The 27,959-nt window shown below is 46.6% G+C and overlaps 1 protein-coding gene across 2 annotated transcripts; it reads left to right on the forward strand.

The window, feature by feature from the left end:
• Positions 1-433: 433 nt before the first annotated feature.
• hpca (hippocalcin) lies at positions 434-27,766 on the forward strand. Of its 2 annotated transcripts, none has more exons than XM_048994186.1 (5): positions 434-771; positions 23,620-23,761; positions 24,142-24,423; positions 25,662-25,767; positions 26,080-27,766. In XM_048994186.1, exons 2-5 carry the CDS (start codon positions 23,666-23,668, stop codon positions 26,175-26,177), a joined length of 582 nt encoding a protein of 193 aa, XP_048850143.1. In that variant the 5' UTR covers positions 434-771; positions 23,620-23,665; the 3' UTR covers positions 26,178-27,766. The 2 variants fall into 2 exon arrangements, with proteins under 2 accessions (XP_048850143.1, XP_048850144.1); XM_048994187.1 differs by lacking the exon at positions 434-771 and adding an exon at positions 1,199-1,318.
• The last annotated feature ends 193 nt before the right edge of the window (positions 27,767-27,959 follow it).

The raw sequence follows: 27,959 nt of genomic DNA on the forward strand, positions 1-27,959 counted from the left end.
GCCTTGCCGGACTGAAGACAATGTCATTTATCAGCATTTATCACAACTTTCATGAACATGTTTCGCGATCACTGGAATATTAACAAAACGTGAATGCCAATAATGCAAAACTCGGGTGCTTGTTTGTGTTCAGGGCATGCTAGATGATTATGTTAGATTGACCAGATGCAAAAAACCAGTATCATAAACTGGGTTTATCTAATTGATTAGTTACTGTTTAAGTCAGAAGCGCATCTCCGTTAATCATCCCACTATAACGCGTCCCGTCCGTTTGATGTGATTTTCAACTACTTGAAATAACAATAAGAAATAGTTCGTTCTAATAAAAGAAGAGGACGGAAACAGGATACAGTTAGCTAGTTAGGATACAATTTCCCCATCAGCTGCAAACATAGCATCAAGAGAGTGAATTGCAAAGATGCACTGTCTCGGACGCAGCATGGCCCTGGGGGCGGTCAGAGGAAGCACGTTAGCGTTTACACGCCGCATGCCAACCAGCTCAGCAACATCGTCGCAGCAGCACGTAATCCAAGCTGCACCCTCCCCGCCGTCTTAAATCCGTCATCCCGGCTCACCTTGCCGATCAGGATCGTGTGAGCCCCGTGGAGCCGCGCACCGAGCCTGGTACTCCCGCGGGGCCCTCGACAGTAACATGGTCTACGGAGCGCAGCGGCGCCGCTAGCCACTCCGGGAGGATCGTCCGCGCGGCTGCAGCCTCTCACTCGCACGCGCGCCTGCACGCCGACAGGGAGCCGCATTTAGTTGCACAAGGTAGGGATGGATCGCACAATATCACCGCCATCAGTCGGTGTGAAATATTTATATGTCTATTCAGTAGTTAAATTCTATTCTTTATAAGTGCGGCGGATGGATAACGCATTTATGTGCATTTTCATATCGCTCCCTAGACCACGCATTCACAGGCTGAACAAATATCATATACATACATGGATCTTATTTGAATTGTACCGTGTATTTCTGAATTGTCATTCCGCAGTGAATAGCTTGGTTATCAGCATTTCCCTTTGTTAATGCGTCGCCTGCGAATGCAGTTTTGCTTTCATTTATCATTTTTTTGTACGAATTATTTTTATTTGTATTTATAATTTTTTTAATGATAATTTTCAATTGACGCAAAAAACAACAACAACTGGGCGCTGATTGCGATCCAGGATAGAGGGATATTAAATGCCGAGCTGTAATGGGGCAGAAACATTACCGCACGCATGTGCAGGGAATTGCGATCCTGATTTCTTTCCCATCTGGGATGCGGGGCTTTTGTTGAAAAGCTTATCGCAGGAAGCCGACGGTGCTCCCGGTAAGCGCGGGCGGTCTTGTCAGCCTCAACTTTATTGTTTAGCGCCTTAGACTGCGAATGAGAGTTTATTCAATTATGCGAAACGGTGCCTTATCTCGATCGGCAGTTTATCCGCTGCACGGCAATATTTCAGGCATGAACAGATCCAGAAATGCATGAACAATACGGAGCTTATTTTGAGAAGCACCTCTTGCTACGACACTTTTGCTTTTGATCGTGGGGTCCTGCTATATTGTGGCACCGCTTCATCTACTAAACTTGATGGGACTCATTGTTTATGAGCGGATCTTAAATAGTAGGTTTATCATTTTATCGATGCTCGCCGTATAGTCCGAAGTACTTAATGGTCTGCTTCAGTACCATGAGAGATAGGATTTATAGACATTTCACTAACTGGGTGACGGCATCATATATTTCTCCATCAGAAAGTATATATTACTGTGCAGATATAAAGCAGATATTACAAATGTATGTACAAATAAATATACAATTGTTACACGTACTATTTAATAACCATTTATTCGCTTTTGCATACAATTTCATTTCTAATAACACAAATTTAATTTTGTGGTTACAAACCTTTTGACACACCAAGTACATTAAAGTGTGTTTACGTTTAACAGTATGAATATGTGTAAGCTAATTGCCTTAAACTTTATTTATGTATTTATTTATCTATTTATTTATTTATTTATTTATTTTGAAGTGCGACTATACGTCTGCACGCCTATATGCATAAATGAAAAGTAATAGTTAATTTTTTGTCTGGATGTTTGTAAAGGGTTTTTATTTTGTAGTACGTTGAGTACTGTACACTGATTTTAAATGGCCCTCTCCAAAAAGGAAGTAAAGGGAAGCTTTGATCCTGATACGAGGGCATTTCCAATTCCCAGCCTCCCTCGTCACTCCCCATCCTGTAGACATGAAGGGCACGTTTTATTCCCCTCTCCGGTTACCTTTTTTGGGGCCAAAACCTGTTGACAGGAAAGACCTCAGATGGGCAGCGGAGATTCAGATGGATGTCGCTTAGAGCTGAGACGTGCACCGTCAGTGGCATCGCTGTCCTCACCGAATCCAGTGTCACGTTTCGGTTGGCCGACCTTTATTTTTTGGTGATGAGAGTTGGGTTGTTATGTAAATAGATCTCGCGAAGGCTTCCCTGGGAAAATCAGCACTGTACTCAGGCTACCCGTACTGGGAGCTCTGTATGAACGTCCAGGACAGGTCAGCACGAGACGGGGGGTGCTTGGGTGACCCGGAGATAATTATCGGCGGTGTGGCTGCTTGTGGTTTACTGTGGGATCTTCCTTTTTAGTCGTATTCGGCCGTTGGATTTTGGTGCATGTCTGGCATCTCAATCCACGAGAAACACCCTATGGAATGAATTTTACTGCATCTATGGAACAGATTCACTTATAACTGTTGCAATATATGAAGGGCTGTAAATGAACCTTTTTTCGTTCCATGGTAACGAAAATTCAGCAGGGAAAAAAGAGAAAGTTTCTCTCAGTGTTTTATCGTACTGTTATGATGACTGGCGAGCTGCGTTCCACTCGCCGTGACACCTTCTGCAGTGCATGCAGTGCGTCTCTTCATCCGCGTTTCAGTTCTCCAACAAGCTATTGTTAACCTTTGTGATCTCAGACCCTTCTGTTTTTTTGGCTCACTGGTTCCCCCAAGTTGACAGCTGACCTCCTGCGGTCATTAGACATAAGGGGCTCATTCCCGTTTAGTACATGGCTGGCGCTGTGTCCATTTCGGAACAGTGATGAATAATAAAAAAAAGCGTTTTATTGGTTAGTCTATATTTTGCTGGGGCTTTTTGTTTCATTACTGCCCAAGCTGCAGTGATTGATTTACATAACGTGACCAAGCCGACTGAAATGGCCGCATTGTCTCTAATATTTGCCACTCTCCGCCCCTGTAGTTCTCCGAAATGCTTGCTGTGCCGATGGCACTAAAGCCAAACTGCGTGAAAATACGTACTTGGCTTCTCTTTGGTACTTCGGTGTCTTTTTTCTTTATTTTGGGCACCAGGTGTCCCCTAAATTTATATATATATATATATATATATATATATATATATATATATATGTGTGTGTGTGTGTGTGTGTGTGTGTGTGTGTGTGTAACTGGTCATTAGATATGTATTTACATCGTTATTGAAAATGAGGCCTTTTTGGTCACATGACCAAGTCACACTGCTCACCTCTGAGACTGTCCCATCTTGAGGGCACAGGAGCTTGTGGTTTTACTCAGAAGACTGGGTGAGTATTACTCCCCCCAGCAGTGTCAGTCTGCTTGGCAGGTTTCCCAGGGAGCCCCTGCAGCCGGAGGTGCCCCCCCCTCCCCCATGACCCACAAAGGCCTCACTGTGTTTCTCTGCATGAATAGTCCAGGCTTCTCTTCCTACTTCCTGTCTTTAACAAGCATTGAGTTTCTCCCCTGAGCTTGCCTTGTGGCTGATTCTAATTTTCTCTTTGGTGGGGGGGACATGAAGGAAAGAGCAGTGTCATGATGGCTGTGAGAGAATGTGTGCATTACTGGACATCGACACACTCCAGCAACGCACCCTGGGATACGACACACCGTGGAATAGTGAGCCTGTTTTAAGATAGGAAATAATTTTTCAAAAAGTTCTAAAACTTAATAATGAACAATATTTTTAAATTCTTCCCTCTGATGGTTACTTCCTGTCTACAAACCAGGGGCTAAATCAGCAGTGTTACAGTAAATGAAATTAGGTCCAGCCCTGTTCCCCATCTTCATCTTGGTTCTGTGCTGTTAGCATCATCGCTAAGCTAGGCTGTACCTTTGGTGCTGTCCAGCCTGGACACCCTTATCACACTCTTTCCCTCCCTCGGAGCAGCGGTGACACTCTCCTGTCCCTGTGACGCCTCTCTGGAGTCAGGCGGCCTCTCGGAGGTGTTCTTGGCTTTTACGTCCGGCGCCGTCAGTGAACCCCAGCACAGGGCAGCTGGTAGGCTGATGATTAAAGGGACACGCTGACATCATAGAGGGGTGTCACATGAAATAATGCACCCTTTTCTTGGAGACTTGCTAATTCCGCAAGTGTTTGTGTGTCTGTGTGTGTATCTGCGTATGTGTGTGTATGTGTCTGTGTGTGTGTGTGTGTGTGTGTCTGTCTGTCTGTGTGTGTGTCTGTCTGTCTGTTTGTGTGTGTGTCTGTGTGTCAGTCTATGTGTATGTCTCTGTGTGTATGTCTGTGTGTGTGTGTGTATCTGCGTATGTGTGTGTATGTGTGTGTGTGTGTGTCTGTCTATGTGTATGTCTGTGTGTCTGTCTATGTGTATGTCTCTGTGTGTATGTGTGTGTGTCTGTCTGTCTGTCTGTCTATGTGTATGTCTGTGTGTGTGTGTGTGTGTGTGTGTCTGTCTGTCTGTCAGTCTATGTGTATGTCTGTGTGTGTGTGTGTGCTGCCATCCTTATAGTGCTGGAACGCTCAGGGGTCTAAAGCCAAATACAATTTATTTCAGACTCTGCAAATGATCAGTCTTCCATTCCCCCACCACCACCAGAAAATTTTACTGGTGGAACCACCCCCCACAGACACACACACACACACACACTGTGCTTGGAGTCGGTGTTACTGGAACTTGGACCTCAGGGGAAAACAGTTCACTATCCCCATTCGATTCGATTTACTGAGGAATCTCTCGCTTTACCTTTGCATTTTGTATATTTTTAGCAATAATGAAGTCTGCGCACTGTGGCAGTGTAATAGCATGATGGAGAAGTGCTTTGTACAGCATTTAACTGATTGAAAATATTCATCATGGATGAGAAACGGCAAAGATGTGCCCTGTGACCTGGCTGACCTACTTTACATGGGCCATCTGCTGCAGGTGGACCCGGTGCCGCGCCTTACAGACATCGTCCCTGAGTCTTGGGCCCGAGTCTCAATGCTCCCGTTACTTATGTGGAGCAGGGGGAACGTGGAGAGGAGTAATGAGGTACAGATTTGAATGAGGACCCCCCCCCCCCCCCCCCCCACCCACCAAAGGATTGCCGGAGCGGGATTCCATTAATATAAACAACGCCCAGATGCCCACGGAGATAACTCTCGGAAAAACCCATAAAGATGTAATCTATTAGCTGCAGGAACGGGAGCGCTGACATTCCGGGCTCCCAGGAACGCCGTTTCTCTCTATGAGGAGTCGCTGTAGCACTTGCTGCCTAATTGAGTCTGAATAGAAGAATTTATACATTTCGCTTCGCAACAAATGAAATTCTAGCCACTGCCATTTATAAGCACGCCTTCTCTTCGACGGCAATAATCTTGAGAAAGGATGGACGGGCAAACCTTTGGGTGCCTTGTAAGCACAGGGGGGGCCTAAGAATGGATTTGTTGGGGACAGTGTGGATCCCATGATAATCCGATGAATACACAATTAACGTCTGGATTTGGGGCTCGATTTCTGCGCCCTAGAATATGCTAGGCGCCATAGACAGGAATGTGTATGCTCATGTGTGAACTTTCGAAATTGAGCCAAGACTTTTGAGAGTCGTCGTGGCCCAATTTCCTCCACAGAGTCACAAGCTGGTTGCTTTTCCCTTATTTGGTCATAATATTTAATCTTCACGTTCAGATGTTTTTTTGACATAACTTTTGACAGCTAATAGCTCGTCAGTGGAAGGTCGTTATCCACTGCAGGGGTTTCTCCTTAATGTCAACATTCCAGACCTTGCGAGTCCAATGCCAAACAGTCCTCGAGGAATTTGCAGATTGAGGTCATAGTCCCACATTATGAAGAGGTGTTCATAACTCATCTCACTCTGTAGGCAACTTGGTTCGGAGCACCAGAAGGCCCACAGACCCAAATGAAGGAGGTTCCAGCTACCCAACTGCTTGTATCAGTTCACCATAAAAATTATTCAAATCCATTCATCCATTTTCCATACCTGCTTGTCCTTTGCAGGGTTGTGGGGGTCTGCAGCCTATCCTGGAAGCTCCAGGTGGAAAGCTGGGAATTACCCAGGATGGGGCGCCAACCAGTCGCAGATTATTCAGATGCATTTAATGATCTTTTGCATGTTTTTGTACAAATTTAGTACAAATTTTATTATTGGGGGGTGGCATCCTGTACTTTTTTAGATTGAATGTGACAACCCTACTGAGGGCTGAGAACCCATAAGGGTGAGATCCTACAATGACTCCAGCAGAGGCTGCTGAAGCAGATGGGTCTCGTGATCAGGCTGAGCGACAGTGGAGCAACTTCCACACCGAGCTGCTCCGCTGGGTGTAGGATCGACTCAGGCAGGCTCACAGGGACAGTCAACGCAATTCATTACCATGACGTTGTTATCAGACTATCAGTGAGAGGTTTTTGCAAGAGCAGGAGATATCCGTCACCACATAGTGTGGAACATGACTACATTAACAGTTGAAAGATGGGAAGGTTTGCTATAAGTAATAAAAAGAATTGCTCATGACTGTCAGGGGTGAAATGAAATGTACTGTCTCCCACCATTTAGCAGCAAAAATAGGTTTCGTTCCCGTGACCCAGTAGGATAAGCGGTTTGGAAAATGGATGGATGGATGGATGGTTTCCGTTTGGCCACAATGGTGATCATTTTCCCCCTCTTCTCCACCCATCCTGAAATATTGTAGACAGTGCTTGGGGGTGTTTCCTTTCAGGTACGCAGCAGTTTCTCCAGATCCATATGATGCTGCGTCATGTGACCTGGGTGACAATGTCATAGATTTTTCCATTTACAAGATTACAAGAAATTGGGTGAAATTCCAGGCGGTTCTCTCTTAGGTCTTGTTTCTCCAACGAGGGAGGCCTTCACTGAGAGATGAAAAATTCCACGGTTCCCACCACTGCTCCACATCACCCACTACTGGTATTAAAGTATACATGCTATACACTGAGGAGGGTCCACCTTTGAGGTGACCAGGTGTCAGAAAAAAGAAGTATGAACGTTATGCTTTTTATTGAGATTCATGGGTGAAACAGACAGGTCACGACACGAGAGGGGATGTCAGTGTGGACCCTGATAAGAGCCAAACTGCAACCATTTAAAGGATCGGACAGATCAGCACCTTGCCTGGTCAGCAGCTGTGCAGTCTCCACCCCCACCTGACTCTGATTCAGCAGAATCGTGCCTTTATAGTCTCTGAATTATTGGTGGAGGGGGGTCAGTTATCGGCGGCGCGCCTCGTCTGGATGGCGCCCTGGGGTTCTGGGCTGGGAGCCGCCCGACCCCCCCACCCCCCAGCCTGTGTGCTGGGGCCACTCCATTCAGAACCACAGAAACCGCTGTCTGCTCAGCAATTCCCTCCAGGGTCGGGGAGGGACGAGGATGCTGATGAGAGCAGCACTGGCGCATTCTTATGTTTCGGAAAGTGCCAGAAGGATACGGAGGAAGAGCTTTGGGCAGGATGGCGTGTAATGGGGGGGAGGGGCACGTGATGTCGCATGATGTGGGGTAAAGGTGGGGGAGGGACCAGGAAAGAAAACTTTGCACGCTTTGTTAATCTGGCATACAGTGCAGCAGAATTGAGTCCTCCTGTTTCCTGCCCCCCCCATCCTACACTAATAGAGTGGAGATGTATGGTCTGCCCCGTGTGACTCTCTGAATCCTCGTTGTCAGTAATTCGAGTCGCCTAATTGAAAACGTGCAGCTTCCCCTGGTAGGAGATGGCTCTCCTTCACCGGAATCGCTCACGTGCTTATAAACGGGCACGTTTTCACAAGTGCCTGCCAAGCAATTAAAGACATGAACACAAGCTGTCCAGCAGCTAGTGGGGCCCTTAATCCCACCTCCTCAGCACTGCCCCCTACTGGCTGATCTCTTAGGTTTTTAACTGAAATGTAAGAGGGAGAGTAGGAGTGAGCTTTGGAGTTTACTAACTGGTGCTTTGATCTAGATCTGTGGGTATGGGATGCCTGCTTGCGGTGAGGCTAATGATGCGCTTTTTTTATACGGCCGATCAGAGTCCCCCGAACAGCTGGTGCCTTAATAATATACGGTTTATAAACAGTTTGGGTGGCGCTTGATGAGGGCAGCTATGTTGGAATCAAGGAGAGCGTTTTGCGACGGGGGGTGGATGGTGACCGCCGTAGGCCTGCCTGACCTGCTGTGTCGTATGGATGAAAAATCTGGGTCATGTTAGGTCAGAGGATCGGGGTACGAGCTTCGGAGCAGAGATTCGGATCAGACAGCCAGCCGGACCGCTGGTGTGTTATTAAGATACCTGGGCACCTATAAGCTTTTTACTGTTTGGGCCCTCTGCGATGTATGATTAAATCCCTGTTAAGATCAGCTCAGAGTGATGTCCAGGAAAGGGCAGAGTTAGTGCCACGTGGGGGCCGGGGGAAAGAGGGCAGGGCCATTCATTTCGACAACTGAACAATTTTTACTGCCCCTTTCCGCACCCTCGGATGGCATCCCAGTCATGCCACTGGTGCCCCACCCATGAAAATCTTAGGCCTGGCTGTCAACTTTATCCTGGTACTGGTAGCCTTGGCTCTACGCCGTCTCTGAATTTGTAGGATGAAGCCTGAGATGGAATGCAGTAGTCATGCAGGCCGTTAAACTAACATACATATTCAGCAGCTCCACTTTGGACGCCGTTCGTCAAAATGGGGGATCGCAGTTACCAGAGCATTCCACACTCTCAGGCAGCCAGCGCGTAACACGTCTGTGCAGACATTTCCCGTCTTCGATAATTAATCTCCATCTGGACCCTCACTGACAGCCATTTTTGCCTCTGAAATCCGTGCATCCAGACGGACTGCTCCACTACGTCCGATCGAGTGTCGCCACCGGTCGATTGTTGAGTTTGATTCTCGCAGATGCTCTTTGCATTTTGGCAGGTGAACAGGTGTGACCTGTAACTGTACCCAGATCTGAAAGTCAAAACCGTCCCAACCCAGCATATAGAACCAAACTCAAGAGGCCCAAGTTCAGGATCTTCTGACCAGGTTAATGCACCTCTGGGTGTGAGCAGCTTTAATCCACACCTTTGGAGATTCAGCTGACTGTTCCTGCATTGGAAATTTGGAGCAGGCTCCAGATGAGGCAACCTGTCTCAGATTGGTAGAGGTCTACGTTAACATCACGACATTACAGGGACACATTAGCTGTGTTCAAAATAGCTTGAGCAAGTGTGTATTTATTGAAAACACCTCTCTGTGTCTGCATACTTAAAAACCAAATCTCTGAAGGGAAACACTGTACATTTATGCAAATGGGTGTTTGATTAGCTGTAATAAGTACACTGATTTCAGCCCGGTAATGTGTTTTGATCTGGGGATGGTGGTTCTGCTGGCTGACTTCTGGGTAAAGGTTGGCCACACATTCTGTCAGTGATAGTACACCAAGTCTCCACAGTAGCATGGCAGTATGGGTCAAAGGTCAAAAATAAAAGCTTTCAACCAAAGGTAGCGTGCTTCTGCTGCTGCTGATAGTCGCAAGCAGTCAGGGACTTTGTATCTCGCTCTACTTTTTTCAAATTGTCTTGTTACTTTTTTAATCAATTTGTCCCGTGGCTCCATACTGACTGTTTTTCACCTCGAGGATGAATAGTTTTCCTACACGGAGAAAGTGCTGGATTCTTCCGAAGCTGAAGTGAGCGTTTGTGCTGTGATATTCGGTCTGGACTGTCATCTGCTGTAATGAGAAATGGCACAATCAGGATCCATTGTTGCAAATAGGAAAATGTATAGCTGTGTGGGACTCATTAGCTTGACCGCTGAACATTCCCGAAGGTGTTTGACTTTAATTGTGTTTTTTTTTTTTTGTTGTTGCTGTGTTTGTTTTGCTGTTTGTGTGTAAACGCTTGTGAAAAACTGCCTTACTACCACAGAGACAAAAAATAGTCATTGTCTATAAACAAACGTGATATTGGTCATTAGCCAGAGCCAAGCACACTGTGTGGAGTTTATGTGTGACTTTTATGCCGCTGGCTGTGTGTGTGCTGGATTGTCTCCTGTGGACGTGTGTGTGTGTCTGTTGGTTGGTTTGGGCCCCTGTGTGTGTGTGTGTGTGTGTGTGTGTTGGTTTGGACCCCTCTGTGTGTGTGGGTGTGCGTGCATGCGTGCCCGTATGGCTGAGGCCTGAGCGGGACACAGGGTGGCATGGTCTCAAGGCCAGCAGGGTCCCAAGTTGCCCACTGAGATTGAAAGCCATCCCAGCTCCCGTCTCAAGGAGCTCCTGGCTGTGCTGTGACCTGCAGGGCTGATGGCACCCAGGTGACCTTCCTGTCACTCCGCGATGACGCTCATTAGCATGTTATCATTTAGCAGACGCGCTTATCCATGCGTCATGCGTGCGCCACTGCTTGTAACGTTAATTACGATGAGAAATGGATTATTTAACACGGCTCTAATATTTAGCACGTGGGCTAAATGAAGATATAGCGGTTTTAGATTAGTGTTCAGGCATCGAGAGAGCAGTGGGAGTGGAAGAATGGGGGAATGTGCACGGTGGCCCAGTAACAGAGGATCCAGAGGCGAGAGCACTGGAGATTGTTTACAGTGTGGTGTCCTTAGAAGACAGTACAGGTCATGTGACACTGATATGACAGGATCCTGCAGAATGGGAGGCGGGGCAGGGGGAAGTGATACAGCGACAATTAGAGGAGGCGGGAAGGGGGCGTGGCTAGGATGGACAAAGGCGGTGAGGGTGAAGGCGGCACTGGAAGCGAGTGGGGTTGCAGGGAGGACAGCAGGAGTATATGACGAAGAACAGCAGAGATGGAAGAGGTTCTTCTTCAGTGGAAGTGAAGTAGATTTTTATGGGACCCTGAACTCTTGATGCTGGAAGTCCTCACATCCATAGATGTCCTGACATGGTGTTATAGGAGCAGGTGTGGAGTTACCATGGAGATGCAGGGCTCACACTTTGGGGTATGGGCATTTGGGGGCATGTTATGCCATAGGATGAGCGAGAGAAGGTGCTCTTCTTACTCTTGTGCGGAAGCTGGAATAAATTCCTGTCTCAAACGAAATGTCCAAGAGTGGAAAACAGCCAATGAACATGAGAGAATTAAATAGTGAAACTACGATGGTGTCCTCCATGGGTCCAATCATTTTGCTTATTGCGAGCAGAATATGGCCTTTTGAGAAGATCTGAGTGTATTTCTGTTTGACTTCATTCCTTTTGGGGGGGGACCCTTTGTGTGAGGTGTCAGCTCAGAGATGTTCCCCTAGCTGATGCATCACCACTGCAGTCAGATTCCTCAGCTAACTGAAATACTGGCCCACAGGTGAGCAGGTGTTTAGTGTCATCATGCCGTAATCGCCTGCGTTCCTTCCGTTGGTCGCCCTTTTCGTCTGGGTCGCATATTGGGGGGAAGGGGGGTGGTCTTAAGCGAACGCTGCCCTCTAGGATGAGGACAAACGGGTCATGGTGGCAGTGCCGCTTGCTTACCCGCAGTGAAACAGGGCCCATGCCGGTTTGCGTTACTGATGTACTGCTGCAGTGGCGGAGGTGCTATGCGATGCGCTTGCTGTTGGCATCCTCTTTTCCAGAATGCACTGGAAAGCGGCCCCATTACATAAATGGATATTACCTCATCAGCAGAATTGTGTCTTGATTTGAAAGCCGAGAACAGAGATGTAAATGTAAACCCAGAGCCATTATACAGATGCGAAAGAGTGTCACATCGAAATCTATTCCGGGAAAAAGACGATCAATATGTGCCTTTTGAGGGAAAAAGCAATAAGATTTGTAAACGATCAGGAAAGTTTAGTGTTACTCCCTACATGCAGCACTTTGGTTATCTGGCACTGTGGTCGTCTTTGCCCCACCTGTAGGGGTCGCAATTCTCTGAAGGGTGATCCAAGACGCACTTGGGATCAGCACATTGTGTCTCCCATAATGGTCTGACGTCAAACTGTCTCTGCGACGGACTCCTAATTTTGGAGGCATGATTAACGTATGCAGACTTCCCTATGAGTCTTAATTAGATCATTTAACTGGAATGGAGAATTAAAGATTAATGTGTGCGCCATAGCGTTGTGTCAAGGATTCGCGTCCGTACTAAGGAGCCGTAACTGTCTGTCACGGAGAGGTAGGTTTTTATTCCAAGTTTGTTGTTATTATCATCATCATCTTTTTTTTTGTAATATCTGTCCTTTGTTCAGGCTGACCTATCCTTTGAAGAACAGTTCCATTTATATTCCAGACACTTATCTGGTACAGGGTCAAGGGTATGACCTGGAGTCTGTCCCAGACATTGTGGGGCCAAATGCAGACAGACACACACACACACACACACACACACGCGCATGAATGTTTGTATTCTTATCTTTGTGGGGACCCTCTATTAATTTCTATGGACATAATCCTAATCCCAGCAATGACACCCTCCACCCTTACCCAGCATTACCCCTTAATCATGAGCAATAAAACAAAATACACGACTTTAGACCTTTTTAGGTTTTTGATTGCAGTCACAGATTTTAATAAAATTTAATTTCCCCTTGTGGGGACTTATTATTCACAGTGGTGCCATGTTCTACATATATCATACGATATACACTGTGGATGCATGTATTAGGACACCCTCTCAATCACTGAATTCAGGTGTCTCATTCTGAGCCATTGCCCCAGGTGTATAAAATCAAGCACTTAACCTTGCAGTCAGGTTTACAGATATTTGTGACGGAATGGGTCATTCTAAAGAGTGAATCCGTGTGGTACTGTCATTGGACGCCACCTTTGCAATAAGACAGTTTGTGAAATTTTCTTCCTTGCTAGATATTCCACAGTCCAATACCACAGTAAGTGGTATTGTTGCTAAGTTGTGTAAGGACAACAGAAACTCAGCCGCGATGTGGCAGGTCACGTAAAGTAACGGGGCAGGGCTCGATGAGTACGTAAAATTCGCCAACACTCTGACTCTAACTGCAGACGTCCTCTGGTATTAACCACAGCACAAAATCTGTGCATGGGGAGCTTCATGGAATGGGCTTCCACAGCTGAACAGCTGCATGCAAGCGTTACACCACCGAGTGCAATGCCAGGCACCAGATGGTGTGGTGTAAAGCACGCAGCCACTGGACTCTGGAGCAGTGGAAACGTGTTCTGCGGAGTGATGAACCACGCTTCTCTCCCTGGCAGTCTGATGGATGAGTCTGGGTTTGGCAGATGACAGGAGAACGTTACCTGCCTGACTGCATTGTGCCAACTGTAAAGTTTGGATATTGGTATGGGGTTGTTTTTCAGTGGTTGGGCCACTTACTTCCAGTGAAAGGAACTCTCAATGCTTCTGCATACCGAGGCATTTTGGACTATTCTATGCTTCCAACTTTCTGGGATCCGTTTGGGGAAGGAAGGCCCTTTTCAGTTCCAGTATGACTGCGCCCCAGTGCACAGAGCACGGTCCATAAAGACGTGGTTGGGTGATTTTGGCGTGGAAGAACATGACTGGCCTGAACGGGAGCCCTGACCTCAACCACATCAAACACCTTTGGGATGAACTAGAATGCGTAAAGCCTTCCCAGAAGAGTGGCAGCTGTCATACCTGCAAAAAAAAGGGGGGGGGGGTGACTCCATATTGATGCCTATGGATTTAGAATGGGACGTCATAAAAGTTCCTGTAGGTTTAATGGTGAGGTGTTCCAGTACCTTTGACCTTATAGTGTATGATAGTTGTACTGCTGTCACAACACAACATCAGTAGCTTAATTTCTCATGTGTTTGATGGCCTCCTGTCCACTGGTGGGATCCAGTCATGTTGCCCTGTGCTGCCTGGGGTCCAAGCCCCATGACCCTGAGCAGGATAAACGCTCGGAAGACGGATGGATCCATTTTGTTAAGCTCCTTCATCAGTGCTGAGAATCAGCCCTTTCCTGAATTGGCATGATCATGATTACTTGCTTGAAATACTTGAAATATGATTTATTTAAATCACAGCCAAATGGGATTTGAAAGCAAGTTTACTTTAAGGATTTCATTTCTTTCTGCAAGTCAGGGGGTGACACTTAACCGATATGTGTATTACTATCTTTGAGGGTCCTTCCCTACAGACAATGAGATATATTACATAATCATGCCATTTGCCCATTTATACAATTTAGTAGCGAAATAGGCAGTGTAAATTGGGATTCTGAGTTTCAGAATCTGAAATTTTCCTTACTTCAACATTGTATATAAGATGCACAAAATGTTAAAAGCTGTCATCAAGCACAATGGTGAATCAAGGATATCTTTATGGTGTTTAATTACTGACAGATATTCATTTACATTTTGACGACATCGATGTGTCAACGTCTCTGCTTTTAAAGGGGATTTGTCATATATAATTACATTTCTCACAAGCACATAAATCCTCTGTGCAGCTTAGTTGATCTGTCTTGCAATGAAATGATTCATTATTTATAATATATTTGCCATCTGCACAAGTACATTGGGGCTTTTTGCATATCCCATCTTTCTCTCCTGTGAGACACATGCACATATATATGGTTAAGAGGAAAACATTTGGGTTGGAGTGTTAGGGGCCATGCTCAAGCACCCAGCATGCATGTGGTTATTTTGCTGAGGGTGGGATTCGAACTGACAACCTTCCGATCACAGGTGTAGAGCCACACAACACCACATTCCCCCCGTCCTCTCTGGATTGTTTCACAAACCGAAAGAAGTTTGCTCTATTTGAGTTGAGACCCTGTTCCTTGTTGACCACAAGCATGGCTAATTTCCAGTCTACCATCAAATATTTGGCAGGTCAGAACTCGACCCAAGAAATAAATAGATGACTAACGGGGAGTGAAAACCAAAATGAAAGCAGCTCCTGAGGGATCCGTACATCCCACTCCAGACTTAGACCATCTCATTCCGTGCTGTTTGAAAAAAATGACAAGGAGTCAAGGTTGCTGCATGTTGTTGTGGCCTTGATCAAGGCCGTAAAATGACTTTGTTCTGGAAAAATCTGTCTTGTATGATTAAAAATAACGTCCACTTACTCAATGTAAAACTCTCGCACTTCGTATGCCACTGTGCACTATAATTATCTGCTAAGGAGTTTTATCCATGTGAAAGCTTTTGATGATAAAATCACTTTAATTGGCCCCCAGCTTGCAATGTGACCATTAGCAGAGGCAAATCCAGGTGGGGGGGCTTCAGCCATCATGCGCGGCTTCATCGTGACGGCAGTCTGTTCACTGCTGCTTTCTGGAAAAATCTACCTAAGATTCATTCGGTTTTCTTCTCTACTGACTGTCTATAGGTATTCGTCCAGCCTACAGCAGTGTGTGATAGAATGGTGTCTTCTCTGGGCTACTGGGCGGAGTGGGAGGGGCTGGCAGGATGTGAGCCCCCAGGTGGCCTCTCATTCGACCATGTTTGCTGTCGTCAGACACCCTGTAATGGAAATTAAACATGGCTCTTTCAGTTCACACGACTTTCAAGGGCATTTACAGGGGTATATACGGGGGTGGGGCCAAAGGAATACCGGCCCCAGCCGAAAGCTGATTGGCTGTGGGAATGCTGCAATACCTGTCACTCATCGACTCAAAGCATATGATTGGCTAATGATAAAGTTGCCCCCTCTGTATAAATTATGGCTCCTCTTATGCCACCCCCACCTAAAAAAAAATCTAGAATCGCCCCTGACACCTATACAGCTTTATCATTATTGTTTTCTGAGGAACTGAATATTTAATGAAAATGCTGACCTTGCCGCTTGTTACTCTGCATGGGTTCAGTCCTTTTTATGAAGAGTTAGGGGGGGGGCACATTTAAGGACAGTGGGTGAGGATCGGCGTGGGTGTTATGTTGGGCCCCCAGGCTGGGGTTTTATCCCATGTTCTCGTTCTCTCTCTGACCTATTTAGAGGCAGCAATGGTGACTAAAAGTCAAGCTAAGGGCAGCAGTCAGTGTAATGGATGGTGGCCTGCGCTTACGATATGAAGAAAAGCCTTTCTGGTTGATGTCCTGCAGAGAGCTCAGCTGTAGAACCCTTGAGCAAAGTACCTTACCGGAAATTACTGTACTATCACAGTGGAAGCTTAAAATCTCTGTTTATTTTAGTAAAACTGCAGTAAAATAAATGAGGTCATGCTACTTATTTGAGTAGAACTACAGTAAAATAAATGACATGTGTAGTCCAAAAAATATTAGGATAAAGACAGTATCTATCCATCTGTCTGTCTCCTTGAAGACACACACATATGCACACACACACAGGGTAATTCATAGATTCATGTAACTGCATGTTTTCGGGTCGTAGGAGGAAACTGGATCACATTCTACCTCCACTGACTGAGAGACGCCGGCGTGAATCGAACCCTCAGCCCTGGAGGTGTGAGGTTACAGTGCTCCCCCTAGTGGCTGCAGGGCAGACAGCCACGTCCACAATAAGCTTCGCTCTTTGCTGCCTGATGCTGTCCTGTGAGCCAGATCAAAGCCGCCCCATCTCCAGCATCCCTCTCGCTGGCAATAAGGAAAACTTGCCAATAGTCCCAAACGAGAACTATTTGATGGAAAAAAAAAGTCGCCCATCCTTGCTATTATGAGCTGCTGTTCCCGACGTCCCGCAGAACGCTCACTCACCCAGGACACAGCCTTGTTCTCATTTTTACCGCGTTGATTAGTTCGTTCTCTCCGGTCTTCCGAGACCCCCCCGGCAAAATTAGCTACCCGTCAATCTGGGTCAGAGCCCGACCTGAGATAATGTCTTCTGCGAAAACCCAGAGCGGGCGCGTTTCCAGCGGGGCAGACACCTGGTACTCGCAGTATGCCAGCCTGGACGTGGGCACACCATTCGGAAGCGGAGGCATCTTTGCAGGAATACCACCATAACTTTGGTGTGACGTTTCCGAAGCGTTAAGAAGGCAGAGAGCGGGGTGTTTGTTTGCTTTGTGCTTCTGAGGATGATCTACAGATACTGATAGAGACTAAGGATAGTCTCCCAATTTTGTTGTACCTTGTGCACTACAATATAGGCATTCATTCATTCGTTCGTTCGTTTGTTCATTCAGTGGTGTTTGAGAAGGAGCGTCTTCCTGCAGGTGGCCACTTGGCAGGTACCTTGATGTTCTTTGCACATGGAGTGTTGATATTGGGTTGACTGTTGCCAGTAGCAAATCTGTACTTTTTAAGATTGGGGGGATCTTCTCTCAGAGCTCCCCAAGATCAAGGAGAGCTGTGATCTAAAAAGGGTGGAGAGAAACCAAAGAGGACCGCGCTGTGGAGGAGGTTTCCACAGGAGTGAGGGGCGACAGGCCACGGCTTTGATTATCATGTCCTTATGAATACGGATGATGGGGAAGGACGAGGGGGCTGTGGGGACAGGGTGGGAGGGGTTGGGGGAATTGATGCCGTCATCCGGTAGCCTGGATGTGAGGGCGAGTTTTCAGCATGGCGATCTTGCCTTTCAGCAGCCTGTAATCACAATGGTGGCGGGGGAGGGGGGGGCCATAGACACACAATATAGTGAGGGCTTTGGCACACATACACCTCACATAAGCAAGATCGACTTTCAGGGACCTTAAACCAGCTATATGGTAAAAAGCATGATTACGCCACCTACTGGAAAAACCTACTGTCCTGCCCAACACGTGTTGGGGTTTACCACACGAGTAAGAAGTAAGATTTCGCCTCATTGCCTGGATCAGAGGGTCATCAGTGGAGGTAGGAGAATAGGTTATGGATTAAGAGGGGAAATTCATCCAACTTCCAACTGGTTATCCTGGACAGGTTCACTTTGATCCAATCCCAGGCAACAGAGAGCACAAGGCAGTAGGATTTTTTAAGGTGAGAGGCATAAGTGGAGCCATAATTTATACAGAAGGACCGACCTTCTCATTAGCCAATTATATGTTTCGAATCAGGGAGTGACAGGGGAGGGGCATGCCAGGGGCCAATAAGTTTCCAGCTGGGGCCAGTGCCCTTCTATGCACCCTAGATGGGATCCTGATTCATCACTGAACAGTCACACACTCGCACAGTCACACACTCGCACAGTCACACACTCGCACAGTCACACACTAGGGGCTCTTTACAGTAACCGACGACACTTGGGACTGCAGCAGACAGGCAGACTCCACAAAGCAATGCAAGTATAACATAATAGCAAAGTTGTTCATCCACATAATTCCCACCAATCCTGTAAAGCATGTCGCTCATACAGTAAGAGCTGAAGATAAAGAGAAAACATCACTGTGCATTACCGACCCATCCTGTACTTTGATCAGATAGCTTAGCGCTTCCCGTAGACTAGCACACACTGCCAGGTAGCCGTTTACAAACCCAACGCTGCTGTGGAGCAGGTGTGGGCCCCCGGCCTGTGTCGGGCCGCGTTTGGGTCCTGATTTACCGTCAGCTGACGTCTCGCTGCAGCCATCTCTTTTGGATGCTGATGTTCTGGGGCATGTGTGGTGTACGGTCCCTCCCCCAGCAGAATGCCAGCTGGGAGCTGTCGCACCTCCAAGGCTACTCTCTTTCTTTCACACTCTCTTACACTGTTTCTCTCCACTCTATGTTCATTTATATCTCTCTGTTCTACACCAGTCTTCCCCGCCGGCCCTGGTCTGTCATCCCCTGTCTTCTTCTCACCCTCCCATTGTCTTTCCTTTCCTTGTTGTATCATTCATTCTAATTTGCATCTCCTCTCTTCCTACTTCCTCCCCTGTACCATCACTCCAGCTGAAGGGTACCCTGCGGTGGCGTGGTACGGAAACCCCCCTCCCCCCCCCCGATGCCCCCCACCCTATGGCAGCTAATTGGTGCTGCCTGCAGCGCGCTGAGCCGAGACCTCCGGGAGCGTGACGGCACAGTGGAGGAGGTGGCGGGGGGCCGGGGGGGGGCAGTGGTGCTGTAAACATTACAGCAAAGCACTTCCATGTTTTTTAATGTCTTTTTTTTTACACTTCACTAGCTGGATGTGATCTCTGGCTCAGGGCCGAGGCTGGAAAAAATGTAAGAAACACGACAACAATAGACGAGAATATAAGCCTTCGAACTGGAGCTGCCCCCCCCCACACTCATTCTGCCCCCCACATACCCATAGTCAGATTTAAATTATGCGTCAGCAGGCAGCATGCAGAATTGGCGAAGTGCAGAAATCATTTGCTAACTGCCGCATCCTCTAGCCGGCGTTCAGCTCAGACTTCATTATGGCCCAGAAACTGGCTTCCTCATTAGAATTTCAAGCATTTCATTCGGCGCCATTAAAGCAGCAAGACTTGGAAATATGGCCGCCGTTTCTTGTGGAGGACTGGTCTTCGTCCTCAAGAGCACCCGAAATGTGACGTGGAGTATGCATGATGCCATAGGGCGTTTGGAATGTTTAACGCAGGTCTCACGCAGCCTTCTGTGTACCCTCTAAAATCCTTACAGGAGTAAACAAAGTCCTGAATTACCCCATATTAAAAAGACATGCACGCTCGTCGCTGTATTTTATTGGGTAATTGTTACTGGCTGATTACTGAAAGTGTAATTACTCTGTGCTGCTGTGAAGAAGGCTGCAGCCACACACGAAATAAGAGAAAATAAAATTCCTATCGTTTTTCATTGGGTAAAATGAGACAGAAGTGTTTAAGCATAAGTGTGATGTCACAGAATATAAATCCAGTAAGTCGACAAGCTGTTTTCCAAGTTACAGAAATATATGTCACGGCGCAGAGGACAGGATGTAAGCCTTCAGCGTCCGCCCAGCCTGTCCGGTCTGTAGGGCGCTGGGGTTTCATCCCCGCCCTTCTTAACGGCCGTCATAACTCTTGGTGGAAACTCAGTGTGACCTCACCCCTGTGATCTTTAGCCCTGATCGTCTCACAAGCAGTAGTGGATGGATGCGCAAAAGACATCTGGGCCCGGGATTGGTGGCTATAAACCGTCTAGGTGATAGAACTCCATGGGGCGTTACCATGGCTACACGCTGAAGGGCCGGGGAACGTTCTTCGGCAGGAGCAGCCTGATGAAAGCTGACACCGTCCAAACTGCTAGATAATTTGGCGTCTCAGTCCTGTCACCTTCCATATCAGCAGGAACAAGCTCCTTCTAAGGATCTTCTAAGAAAACTAAAGTGAAACCCAAGCAGAGGTCATAGGTGATGATGTCATCACCCAACATGGCAATGTTCGTAGAATGGATGGATGGTTGGATGGATGTTTGGATGGGAGATGAAAAGGGATAGTACTGGGGCAGGATTTCCCTTTTCGGATTTCCAGTCCCACCTCAAGTACTTGTTCATCTTGATACTTTATTTCACGCATAAGTATTTGTGTAACTCACCAACGCACAGTCACCTTACACTACAGATGTCAGCAGGTGACATATGGTCTTGTGAATGACTAAATTCAATTAATGGCAGAGAAACAGGTTCCCCGGGAGCTCATCCCAGGCATCACATGGCACAAAAGCAGGGGGCACTCAGGATACAAGACACAGACACACACACACAACTTTGTAATTATATCTTTGTGGGGACGCTCTGTTCATTTCTATAGGAAAAACCCTAATCCCAACAATGTCGACCTTAACCCCTACCCAGCCCTAACCTTAACCATAAGTAATCAAACAAAATAGAAAACTTTTGGGATTTTTACTTTTTTGATTGCATTCACAGATCTTTGTGGGGACCTGAAAAATGATCCCCATAACATAAAAATGACCGGTTTTTATAGCATTGTTGGGGGGCATTTGGTCCTCACAATGTAATATAAACATAATCCACAAATACACACACAAACACACAGAGCAAGGGGACTCTCACCCACAGCCATAAGGGTATCAGCTGCTGTAGCACCCTTGTGTAGATTAGCAGTCACAAACATGCAAAAATTATATGTATTTTGTTCCCTACAAATGTATAACATTTCAAAATCAGCTTTCAGGCAATCGAGAAAAGAAATGTCCTTTGTGCAAATCATGCAAACATTTTCCAGGAACAGGCAGATTTCCTGTGCCGTCTTTATTTCTGGCTTTGATGTGCGGATTCAGTGCCTGCACTGGAAGCTGCCTGCACTGGAAGCTGCCTGCACTGGAAGCAGCACATTATTATTAAGCGTGAGCCATTTCACCGGTAATAGGCAGTCTGTGTTTACCTCAGGGCCGGGCTGCAGAGAAGGAGCCGATTTAAGGCGTACCCCCCAACTACGGTTCAGGTTTCAGGTCTACAGCGTCCTTTGGCTATGCTGCAGTATGGGAACTGATTCTGTTGTGTGACATATGTATGACATATATATATACACACACACACATACACAGATCAAAATTAAACGAGAATGTGAAATGAAACAGCAGGGGGCGGTATGTGGCTCGGTGGGTTAGGCCGTGTTGGTGGGTCCTTGAGCAAGGCCCTTAACCCCCCCCAGAATGTTCCAGGGGTGCCAGATGAATGGCTGACCCTGCGCTTGGGCCCCAAACATCACTCACCTGTATGTGTGTGTGTGTATATATATATATATATATATATATGTGTGTGTGTGTGTGTGTGTGTGTCTGTCTCAAAGATTGTTATTCTACTGGTCTTGACTTTTTCGGAAAACCCCCGTTGGCAAAATGTTGTCAAAACAAGCAGTGGACATGTAAGGATCTAATCCCCTGTCAGTTTAAGCAAGGCAGGTGTGAAATCCTGCGTCGTTATTTGTTTACCGCGTTTCCACTGGCCTCTGAACCAGCGCTTGTACGTTTCAGGTCCTCAGCAGACGGCTTTGCACAAATTACATCTAACACCTTAATTTGTTTACAAGGTCGGTTGTCTGGCGTGGAGATGAGTGAAGCATTCGGGCCGGAGGAAAAGCCCGGTTCCCCGAACGCAGCCCGCGTTTCTCTGTGACTGTCACCGGCCGAACGCAGCCCGCGTTTCTCTGTGACTGTCACCGGCCGAACGCAGCCCGCGTTTCTCTGTGACTGTCACCGGCCGAACGCAGCCCGCGTTTCTCTGTGACTGTCACCGGCCGAATGCAGCCCGCGTTTCTCTGTGACTGTCACCGGCCGAATGCAGCCCGCGTTTCTCTCTGACTGTCACCGGCCGAATGCAGCCCGCGTTTCTCTCTGACTGTCACCGGCCGAACGCTGGCCGTGTTTGTGAGCTGAGCCAGGTGACGGGGCATGGAGACATTTTAAATTACTGTAAGATGAGCGGATGGAGAGGGGCAGATTCAAGCTTGCTACCTGGGCCTATAACACTGAGTACCAGGGGCGTAAAGGAGGCGGGACAGGGGTGGAGCCACTGAGACAGCTGAAAGCTGATTGGCCCCCAGAGTGCAATTTAAAACATTGGCTAATTATAAGGTTGGCCGCTCTGTGTGAAATATGGCCACTCTTACGCCCCTCACCTTACAAAATCCTAGAACTGCCCCTGGTAGGTTTTTGTTGGTGCTTCAGCCAAAATGTCTGTTTTGTTCTCATTCCTTAAATCATTTGCTTGTACTCGTCACCTGATTGTTATCTCAAATACAGCCCATTGATACCACAAATATAGCCCATTGATACCACAAATATAGCCCATTCTGTCCTCCAGGTCACATGATTCTGCTCCCACCTCCACTCAGGACATGTCTTATAATGTCAAGGAAGTGATATTGTCAGAGTGATATTGCTTAAATTTGTTTTTATACCACCTCGTCATAGAAGTTGAGCTCTTGTCTGATTCAAGACTCTTGAACTCTTTTACTGAACGGCTTGCATTTAATGTTGCATTTCCTGGATGAGCACTAGCTATGTTTAGGCCGAATGTGACATTCTTGCAGCCTGAGAGTAAACACAGCCCAGTGCGATAGCATCCTGCCCACCATGTTTGCTTTCGCGACTTTCCTGGCAGACGTTACGGGATGCAGCCTTATTAATTACTGCCGGCTTAAAAACAAGTTTTTAATAAAGTCTCCAGTTTTCTCGGGAGGCTGAAAAAAGGGCTGGAGTTACACATTATTTTCATAGATTCCACGTCGGCTTACTTTAATGGACGCTGTAAACCAGACAGAAGCTGTACATTGGCTTGTCAAGCCTCCACATTGGCTGATGGTTGAGGAAAGGTTCTTGTCTCTCGACAGAACTTCAGTGAACAGCTAACTGCGAAGCTCATGTAATCTTGAATTTGTCTATTGTCAACACAGGTTCCATATTCGGACATGTCTAGCTTGTCTAGGGGCTGCCTGTTGGTTGCTAACCTTCGAGGGTGTATAGATTTTCCCTGTTGGTTCCTAGTCTTCGAGGGTGTATGGGGACTTCCTATTGGTTCTTAACCTTCAAGGATGTATAGGGGCTTTCTATTGGTTTCTGATCTTCAAGAGTGCATAGGAACTTCCTATGGGTTCCTGACCTTCGAGGGTATATAGGGGCTTCCTCTTGGTTCCTGATCTTCCACCTCCTCTCCCCCACAGCCTTCTTTGCCGGTTTCACCAGGGGCTCGTGTAGAGATTCACTGCCATGGGAAAACAAAACAGCAAGCTCCGGCCCGAGATGCTGCAGGACCTGAGGGAGAACACGGAGTTCTCAGACCATGAGCTACAGGAGTGGTACAAGGTATCCTCATAGGGCTTTGTGTCTTTGTTGTGCCACCTATCCAACAGTCTCTAATACGATTTATCCAGCACCAAGCCTATCTCAGGAAGGTTACGAGGCTGGGATCACCCTGGATGGGTTGCCAGTCCATCGCAAATATTCTTTTTCATGCGGTACATTGAAAGCCCACTTCATTTTTTAGTGGACCATGTCATAATGACAAAGGATGAGCCAAAAATCGTTGGCTGATCATAAATCAGCAGCTTAACAAGGCTTGGCATTTAAATCCTGGATAACCAAATTAAGATTTATTATATCTGTAATTTTATTACCTAAACTGCCAGGAAGCTGTGCATGAAGCAGCCCATTTCCCATAAGTCTCTGCTCCTCCTCCACCACAGGGCTTCCTGAAAGACTGCCCCAGCGGCCACCTCAACGTCGAGGAGTTCAAGAAGATCTACGCAAACTTCTTCCCCTACGGCGATGCCTCCAAGTTCGCCGAACACGTCTTCCGTACCTTCGACACCAACAACGACGGCACCATCGACTTCCGGGAGTTCATCATTGCTCTGAGTGTTACCTCACGTGGGAAGCTGGAGCAGAAACTCAAGTGGGCCTTCAGCATGTACGACCTGGACGGCAACGGCTACATTAGCAGGGAGGAGATGCTGGAAATTGTGCAGGTAGGGAAACACCTGCATCTATGTTGACAGAGAACCGAGGGCCTTATCTATGGGAGAATCACAGGGGCCGTGGATTAATTTAAGATCAAAGGAAATTTGCTCCAGAAGGGCGTCAAGGATTTTTTAGCTTTATTGGATAATTAAACAAAACAAATCCAGGTCAAATTACCTTTGTGGTGGAAACCAAGAAAGAGTAGAAATTCTCTGTAGATGGGCAAAGGGAAGAGGTTTTATTAATATTTCATATATAATAACTATATGAAAATAAATAACTAGTACTGTATCCCTTTAAGGATTTTCTACGAACAAGTACTAATTGCCTCTAGTCCATGTTTTGGTACAGAAACGGAGGGTTATTGAGTGCGAAACCCAAATATGGTTATGGCCCGAATACCATGGGTTTTGTGACTGAAAGCAGACAGCCATACTGCCATATGAAAGCTGCATATTTTATCAAGACAGAGTTGGGACCGAAGTCGGGGCTTTAAGGCTGTGTTTGATTTCGTGACAAAATATTGTAGTTTATCTATGCTTGGATTTGAATAAGTATACGATCATTTACCTACCTGCTACACACACGGGTGGACAGTCAGAAAAACTCTTTTTCTCAGTTTCGTTGTCAGTGTAGTTAGGGTTTGGCCTTTGCAGGGTAGCATAGACAGTAGGGCAATGGTGTAGCTATATTTGCATTGCTGGGCCATGCGACTGGCATGGGGTGACATGGAACGGGGTGGGGTACAGGGGAGCGGGTGTTGGTGGGGGGTGTGCGAGGCAGGGAGTAACAACTTGTTCCCGGATTAGCGAGGTAAATTTAACTGGGATTTGTCCCTGGGTGTACAGAGCTGACGGATTATCCTCGGGCTAATCGAGGCTGCCGTTCTCCGGCACTTGGGGATTGTGGGTCTTTTCTCACAGGCCTTTGGTGGCTAAAAGTGGCAACTGACTTCATTTCGCTATTCTGGAGTGGTATGGGTAACTCACCCTCACCCGTACTGCATGTCTTTGAGGTACAGTGCCTCTGCTGGTAGCATTCGGTAATCAATTAACTGACGGAACAAAACAGGGCTGTACATCAGGCCTTAGAGAGGGATCCATCCCATCTCAATTGGACAAAGAAACCCTTTCTCCTTGATGTCTTTGAGAACACTGAAGAGATCACAAGAAATACCTTGGTCTTGTCCTGCATCCTAATATCAGTTTCTCGCCAAAATGTCCCTGCCCCGCCACCCTTAATCCAGGCCATATACAAGATGGTGTCGTCTGTGATGAAGATGCCAGAGGACGAGTCCACTCCTGAAAAGAGGACAGACAAAATCTTCAGGCAGATGGACCTCAACAATGATGGTGAGTTAATTAACTGTGCTGACCAATCAGATCACTAGTCTTGATATTGAAGAAAACCAACTCTGATCAGACTGTTGCCTGCAAAAGGCTATCCCTTGCAGTAGGAGGTAAGGGATACAAGTATCTTTAGTTAGGTAGGAGAAATGGATTGTGATTGCTGGGCTGTTCACTGTGGTTGATGAAAAGGATTGCGATTGGTTAGTTGCTCACTTTGGTACAGTATATGAAATGGATTGTGATTGGTGGGGTTGTACACTATGTAGGTGAAACAGATTGTGATTGCTTACTTCCTCTCCCCCCTTCCCCCAACAGGTAAGCTGTCCCTGGAAGAGTTCATCAAAGGTGCCAAAAGCGACCCCTCCATCGTGAGGCTACTGCAGTGTGACCCCAGCAGCGCGTCACAGTTCTGAGTGTCCCCCTGTCAGAGGGAAACAAACACAAAATGCATGAAGGTTCCTGTCATATTTTTCTTGTGTACGAGAAGAAAGAGTCAAATGAAAAACAAAAGCATTATCATTTTAATTTTTCAAAAATAAGAGGAACGTAATAAGAAGAAAACGTTTGAAGCATCACCTGTCGGCTGTCAGTCATCTGCTAAGCTCCGGAAGAGAGGGACGGATGGGTGGATGGTGAAATCAAAAGTTGTAGGACTGGACAGTGAAGAGGGCAGCGTTTGGCATGATCTGTATTTCTGGGTGACGATTTCGCTCTGTTATCCTCGTATGGACCTGCTTTGTTTTTGCTCGTTTTCCTTAACGCACAGATTTCAATCCACTTTTATATCCATATTCACCTGTATATGAAATGCGAATGCATCCAAAAGCGTGGTATTATATGTTTTTATGTATGCAGTCACCATGAAGGCAGCATTCATTTAGATTTGCTCCTCTGAACCCAAGGCAGGTGTACGTCAGCTAAGCAGTTCCTGGAGTTTTCGCGACTGGAGTTTATGATTTTCTCACAAAGGAAGGAAAACAGGCTGAAGACACAGTTGTTGTTTTTTTTTTCATTTTTTTGGTCATTGTTTTGTATAATTTTATTTTCGTAGTGTATTTATTTTTGTGCTTTTTTTTTTCAGAGGATGATAATCATACCGCAGCCATTGGGATAAGCGAGACTTAAAGACTCATTTGCCCGCATTCATCCAGTTACCATTCTGGGCTGTAATTCTACCATTTTACCATTCTACCAAGCTTTGCACTGAATTGTGGGAAGGATTTGCTGCAGGGGACTTTATTTTTCCTGTGAACCGTACATGTAGGATTAGCGAAAGCAGTAGCTTAGCTGAGGGCACAGTGCTTGTGCGCAGTGTGTGTGTGTACGCGTGTGCGCGTGGGGAAAGCTGAACACCGCAAGATTTTTGTTATGACTTTTAGCAGTGACATCAGTGTGTTTTACCAGGCACTGCATTGTGTACCAAAAAAAAAAAAAAAAATAGAAATATTATGTTTGTTCATGAATACATAGCACCCGCTGATATTAGAGCTCAACAAGGAAGAGAATGTATTAAATATCCTGTTTACACATGCACCCCTTCTAATGGGTTTAGATTTTTTTTCCCCTCATCGTATAGGAGAAAACATTTAATTCAACAACAGGGGGGAGGAAGCAGATTCTTTGTCCTACACAGCACTCGGCCGACTGAGAGCAGATCTGCTGTTAGCTTGTTAGCACTTTAGCGTGTTAGCGTGTTAGCATGTTAGCGTGTTAGTGCAGATGGTCCCATTTTACAATGAGCCGCTCACTGGGAACATTGCTGGCGCAGCACACTCCTGCTGCTGCGGGGAGCCTGCGAGGGCCCACTTACAGGTAGCAATCGCTGCAGAGGCACTGCATCTCCGAGGAGCTCCAACGCTAGCTTGTCAAGCTAACCTTCCATTACACACATGTTCCTTTTGTTCTCTTGTTGCATGATAATCATGAGTTCTGTTCCCCCCCCCCCTTACCCCTCCCCCTTCCCTACCTCTTTTGATGTAAAATATACTTCAGTTACACATTTCGGACTGTTCCTTTTGTTGCGATCAAAACATGGTGCTCACCAGTTATTTGATGCTACTTAAAAGGACTGATACGTATGAATGGAAAAGAACAGGTGGTTCCGAGATGCTCCTGTAACATATCAGCCTGGTCGGGATCCTTGGCGCCAGCTTGGGAGAGTCAAATGAGACGTTAAACTGATACTGGGTAACAGA

This window comes from Brienomyrus brachyistius, chromosome 23, assembly GCF_023856365.1.
Source record: "Brienomyrus brachyistius isolate T26 chromosome 23, BBRACH_0.4, whole genome shotgun sequence".
Taxonomy (NCBI): Eukaryota; Metazoa; Chordata; class Actinopteri; order Osteoglossiformes; family Mormyridae; genus Brienomyrus; species Brienomyrus brachyistius.